The sequence below is a fragment of the Miscanthus floridulus genome, unplaced genomic scaffold (genome assembly GCF_019320115.1).
Source record: "Miscanthus floridulus cultivar M001 unplaced genomic scaffold, ASM1932011v1 fs_80_1_2, whole genome shotgun sequence".
Lineage (NCBI taxonomy): Eukaryota > Viridiplantae > Streptophyta > Magnoliopsida > Poales > Poaceae > Miscanthus > Miscanthus floridulus.
The window spans coordinates 1-6,040 of NW_027097305.1; the positions used below are offsets into that span (position 1 = coordinate 1).

The following is a 6,040-nucleotide window of genomic DNA, read 5'->3' on the forward strand; positions in this document are numbered from 1 at the left end:
TCCACCCAGAAAGCCTAACCCGAGGACCGCCTCTGACTCCGACCCCGTGTCTCCGACCGGGGTTCATAGAAAACCCTGCCCATCGCTATTCTCTAACTGGCGCGCCAGTACCGACTGGGGCCATCCGACCGGGGACGCCCGCTCGGAAAGAACCAGAAGGCATACTAAGGAAGGCAAGACGGGGCTCGCAAGTCAAGCCACGGCACCAGGGACCATACCCTATGGAACAGTGCTTTACAACTGCCCTACCACAAATAGTATTGTAGGCGCCAACATTTACCTCTACAGTATTGTAGGCGCCGGTCAAAACACCCGTACGGTAAGACCCCCCACGTACCTCTGGGCATCAACAGTATTGTGGGCGCTGGAATTCACCGTACCAGGTGAACATGGTAAAGCCTTGCCTCCAGTCGACGAGATAGCATTTTTGCAGGTACCGACGTCCTCCAGTCTTGAAGAAACACTACAAACTTCTAACCCTTGCGCAACGACGAGAAAACCTTGCAATAGGCCCAATTTTGTTGCAAAAGGTAGTTCGTACCATGAAATCGCGTTCGTTGGCAATGGTTGCAAAAAGTCACGTTGCAATAAGAACTTGCAACCATTGCTAGTTTGGCGTTGCAAGAGTTAGCTTTTCTTGCAACGTTGCAAAGCATTGCAATAGGACGTTATCGCAACATTCATTGGCGTGGCAATACGAGCACTTGCCACGTTTGTCTTCGTAGCGAGAGGTGGTAAATACAATGAGTGATAGCATGGCAATAGATTTTTATTGCCATGCTATAATTTTGTTGCTTAAGGTGTTGTTGCCACGACCGTTGTGTCGTGGCAAGTAAATCATTTGCCACGCAAATGTAATCGTTGCGAGAGAGTATACATTATTGCCATGCTTGTCTTGGTGTGGCAATAGTATCATTTGCCACGCAAATTTATCCATTGCGAGATACCGTTCATTATTGCCACGGCCGCGTTGCCGTTGCAACAGTATCATTTGCCACACAATTTTATTCGTTGCGATATACCGTTCATTATTGCCATGACCTCGGTGCCGTTGAATAGTAGAATTTGCCACACAATTTTATTCGTTGCGGAAGATTAATTGTTATTGCAACAATAGTCATGTTGTGGCAATAGTATTATTTGCAACGTAAATAAGTCTATTGCCATACATCATATTGCCACGCATCACGGCTCGTAGGTATAGCTTTTATTGCAATGCTAGTAACATTTAATTTTGGTTTAATAAATCATCATTGCAAATCAATAAACCATATCAAAAGCAATTGCACCCACATATATTTATTATAATTAATCATTCAATATGTTGCCAAACCCATGAAATAGTAGCTAAAATCATAAACAAGTGTACAATTAACTCATTATTTGACAACTTTTTACAAACTTCCTAACATCTATGCAGCACTTAGAAATTCCTAGCAGCCCAACATGTCATCTCCTCGGCTATGTCCTCGCTTGATTATGAGCCTCCCACTGAAACCTTGTCCACCTATTGCCAAAAGAATATGATTGGGATATTAGAACAATATGAAGTTTACTAATTTTTGCACAAATGTAAAGAGATGAAGATATAAAATGATTCTAATTTCTAATTTCATATACAAAAGCCATCAACCAAGCTTTTGCATAGTTGAAGTTCTACTGCAATTCTGCAAATAAGCAAATGTTGTCGGTCTAGTTGCTGCAATTCCTTTTTCCATGAAAAAGATGGAAGTCATGTTCCATTGTTCCAGAACCACAAACGTATGAATCAATTTCTAGTTTTACTCAAATTCTTATTGTATGCTTATTACAATTATGTTTTTCCATGAAAATAGCATTCTGTGTTTTCACAATAACTTGATATTTTGTTCTCTACTTTCTCAATCTTTATTTTGGTCTCTGTATTTAGAGTTTAAATGTTGTTCAAGATGTCAGCAATCCTTACTCCTTGAAAGCGTAGATGGCTGGGAATTTTAGCAAAATTTCATTGTAAGTATAGGTCAATTATATAAGTTCAATTGACTTTACAAATGATAATCTATATTTTTTTGCAGGCTACATACTGAAGGCATGGTTCTATTAGGTAATACAAGTTTTTGTAGCAGTCTAGCAGACACATGCAGCTGTGTTTCATTTGATTGCATTATAAGATGTATGCATTCTGTTTTGCTCTTTATAAATTCTGCTAAAAGAAGCAGAGTCTATCAGCAAGCCTTGGGGAGGGATGGAGAAGAAAATACGGCTTTGATCCTATCCATCGTGGTCTTTTCAATGGATCAGATGCAGCTACTGCATATGTTACAGCAGCTGCCTTCTCTGAATTTTTAAGGCAGCAGCAGTTTAGTTGATTAGAAAAATCATAACTTGAGTTGTAGACAACGAAAAATTATATTCTTTAACAATATGGAAAGCCCATGAAATTCTCTACATCTTTCTAGTTATTTGTTAAATAAGATTCTGCAGTTATCATGGTAAAAAAACACAAACACCCACTGCTGTCCAGACCAAGGTCAAAACCTGACCGGCTACTTTCAAAATTCATAACTCTAATTCTCTAGGTCTAAAATCATGACCTTTCACGACGACAAACATCTCCAAACCCTCTACAACTTTTGTATTATCAAGTATCACAGAAAAGGTAGATTACTATTCAGAATAACTCACCCAATCAAACATGCACAAGCTGCAGTTTTCAGCACGCATGTTCAATGTATTTTCTACATTTCCTAGTTCAACAAGGAAGGTCACATTTGATAAAATTTCATTAAATCATGCAAGAATTTAGATTCCAATTAGCTGGTTGTTACCTTCCTCCTTTTGGGATTATTTCTTGTCCTATTCATCAGCTGCTGTGAAGTGATATATGTCTTCGCTGTAGTCACATTTGCAGTGTTTTCGTTGAAAAGAGCTCTACTAGGAGGTGCAATACTTCTAGTGGAGCGAGTAGGTGCTGGTGCACCTTTTTGTATGGTGACAACGCTTCCAGGCTGAGTCTACAAACATCAAGTTGTTTGATCTATTTTAGCTACAGTTCAAGGTACATGGAACATAGTGAAATAATGTCATTACCTCCTGTAACCCATCTTCATTTTCATTTTCATGTCCACCGGTCTCATCTTCCTCTTCTATGATTGGTGCAACTTGTGTACTGGCATTGTTTTGCAGGGTACTCTATACATAGAAATATTGGGGGTGAAAGATTAGGCATCACAATCATAAGATTATCAAGAGTACAAAGGATAAAAAATTATTCTAATACCATAATCATAGCTCCTTCTTTGTGTTGCGCTAGCATATTAAGAAATTCTTGCTTCATTTCTTCCCTTAAGTTTATCTTAGCATTTTCCAGCTCCTCTCGCATCCTCCTATTTTCTTCTTTCTCCCTTTCCCTTTCCCTTTCTGCAGCTTCTTGCGCAATATGTTCTTTGAGCTTGTCAACCTCCGCTTCTAAAGCAATGCTCTTTTCCCTAGCTGCAGCTTGAGCACGTGCATGTACTTCAAGGTTCCTTTGGACATTATGCCACAAGCTTCCTTTGGACTACATTTGGAATGCCTCCACATTGATTATTTATATGCTTCCATTTACTTGTTTGCTACACAAGTTACCGAAAATTCAAATAACCATTTTTGTGACACTTATCATCTAATTTGAAGGTGTAAAAGGTTGCATATAAACTCCTAACAACCTAAAGCAGGTACTAAAATAAACAAATTAAAGTTGGACAATCACTATCTGCTCGACCCTTCCTGACAGTTCTAGAATGTCATCAATGGATCACCAGCAAAAATTAAATAGAAGTAAATAACATGATTAAGAGAGATGTTCACAGAACAACTAGCTAGCTTCCCTGCTCTGCTCGTCCACCGACAACCGGAGGCCGGAGCCACATCCCTGCTATGTGTGTGCCATCACCTACCGCAGCATCTCTGCCCCATCTGTGGGTTCACCTTGGGGCTGGGATGGATGCGCTGCCACCAGGAAGGACCTTGCGGGGGAGAGGGGGACTGTTGTTGCCGGGGAAGGACACGTTGCTCGAACCTTCGGCCGCCACGCGGGGACGTGCACCTACTGGCATGCAGGATGCGCCAGGCCGCCGCTCACTAGATGCCCCACGGGGTGCGCGCGACCAAGTCGCGCTGCCGCCGACGAGGACACGAGGTGCGCCACCAGCTCCACGTGGCCCACGCGTTGTCCGTGGTTTGCGACTGGCGGCCCACCGCGCCGGCTGGCGCCTAAGCACTGACGGCCGCTGCCTAAAGAAGAAGCAGGTGCGGCCCTCCGCGCCGGCCACCGGGGAGGTAAGAAGGGGCGGTGTGGGTGGGGAAGGATCAGGGCCTCAGGGGCGGTGCGGGTGGGGAAGGATCAGGGGCGGCACGAGGTAGCCGGACTGCGTGCGGCTGCACATAGAGAAGAGGGGCGGCGGCTGAGAGAGGGAGGAGCGGTGAGGGTAAGGAGATCGGTTGTTTATATATACTAGGGGTTTTTAATGGGCCAGTTGGGCTGATATATTTCTCTGAGTCTATTTGCTATAACATTTTTTGGGTTTTCGGTAACCAAGGGTTAAAACGTTGTTAACTGAGCAAAATTCGGTTAGTTAAAATTCAGAACCAAATTAGTGTTCGATTTTTTTGGTTTCTATTTTTAGTTTTGGTTATGGCTTTTAAATATTTACTAGCAAAATTACCTGTGCATTGCAACCAGAAGAAAAAAAGTTGTCAATGTTAAGAAGAAGCAAGAACGAAAACATTACATATCTATTTATCTTTTATATTATATCATTCTATAAAATTTAAAATCTATAATTTATTTTACGGTGACCATGGCATCTACAACATAAATTAATATCGACGGTACTAATATGACAATATCCTATCAAGGTTGTATCGAAATAAACGTATTTTTGATAGATTTTTTCCTATATTGTAATGTTATGATATATTTACTCATAAATATATCATAACTTTAATTTTCATAATACCCACGTATTGATGTCGTTAAATATTGAGTTCCTTGACTTTCTTTGAGGATCTTAACCATATATAGTTTTAATATATGATTATAGTCGGTGAGGACTTAGTTGGTATCTATTAAACGTCCGCCGCCGCACTGCCCCCTTCTCCCACCGTGCGGCCGTCCCCTGCGCACGCAGCGCCCTTTCCCATGCCACGCCGCACCCCATCGCCAGCCGCGCCACGCCACCATCCCGTGCCTTGACCCTATCCACTAGCGCGCCCCTGTCCACCTTGCCCGTTGCAGCCATGGCGGACACCACGCTATCACCACCCCGGCGCCACCAGGAGGAGGTCACCGTTGGTCTGGACTTCATCTCCCACTGCAGGAAGGGGAGGCTTGCGCACGCTGGGCTGTTTGTCCTTGACGTTCTCTCTAGACCTAAGCTTGCTAGTTACCGCAGTCCCCAACCAAGTAGGCCATGGCTTCTGGTGCCGCTGTGTTTGAAGTGTTTTAGGCGTTTCCAACTTATGTTTCAAGTGTTTAATCTGAATATTGCAAAAGTCGATTTAGGATGTTGCATATGTTGTAATGGTAATATACACATGTTGCAAGCGTATGATTCAAGTGTTTTAGGTGTTTTAGACGTTTTGTTTCAAATGTTTGATCTGGATGTTTCAAAAGTTGATATGGTGTTGCACATGTTGCAATGGCTATACTTGCATTGTTTTAAGTGTTTCACCTGTGTTCAGACGTATGTTGTAAATGTTTTATCTGAATGATTCAAAAGTAGATCTTGTGTTGCAGACCACTATCCGTCTGCTGCTGCTTGTGTGCCGTCGTGGTTCACGTGCTGACGCCTGTGGCCTGCATACGCCTCCACAAGTAGCGCGCGTGGGCAGGGGGCGTGGTTATGCGGGATGGACGTGGGGGCACGGTTCTACCGTGCTGGGCACGGGTCGCGGTTTCGGACTCTGGCGCTGGTTGGGAACGGGACAGAACGCGTGGGATGCAATGCGGGCACGGGACACAGGAGCTGTGTCCGGACGCAGGCCTAGGACCGGACGTCCCGGCGCTAGCCCTACCCAT

The 6,040-nt window shown here is 43.4% G+C and overlaps 1 protein-coding gene across 2 annotated transcripts; it reads right to left on the reverse strand.

Annotated features, from left to right (window-relative positions):
- Positions 1-1,294: 1,294 nt before the first annotated feature.
- LOC136533205 (uncharacterized) lies at positions 1,295-4,358 on the reverse strand. 2 transcript variants are annotated; one of them, XM_066525775.1, is made up of 4 exons: positions 3,260-4,358; positions 3,070-3,171; positions 2,808-2,987; positions 1,295-1,507 (listed from the first exon to the last, which is right to left on the reverse strand). In XM_066525775.1, the coding sequence occupies exons 1-4, from the start codon at positions 3,359-3,361 to the stop codon at positions 1,478-1,480; spliced, it is 414 nt and encodes a 137-aa protein (XP_066381872.1). In that variant the 5' UTR covers positions 3,362-4,358; the 3' UTR covers positions 1,295-1,477. The 2 variants fall into 2 exon arrangements, with proteins under 2 accessions (XP_066381872.1, XP_066381871.1); XM_066525774.1 differs by having other exon boundaries at positions 2,808-2,993.
- Between the last annotated feature and the right edge of the window lie 1,682 nt (positions 4,359-6,040).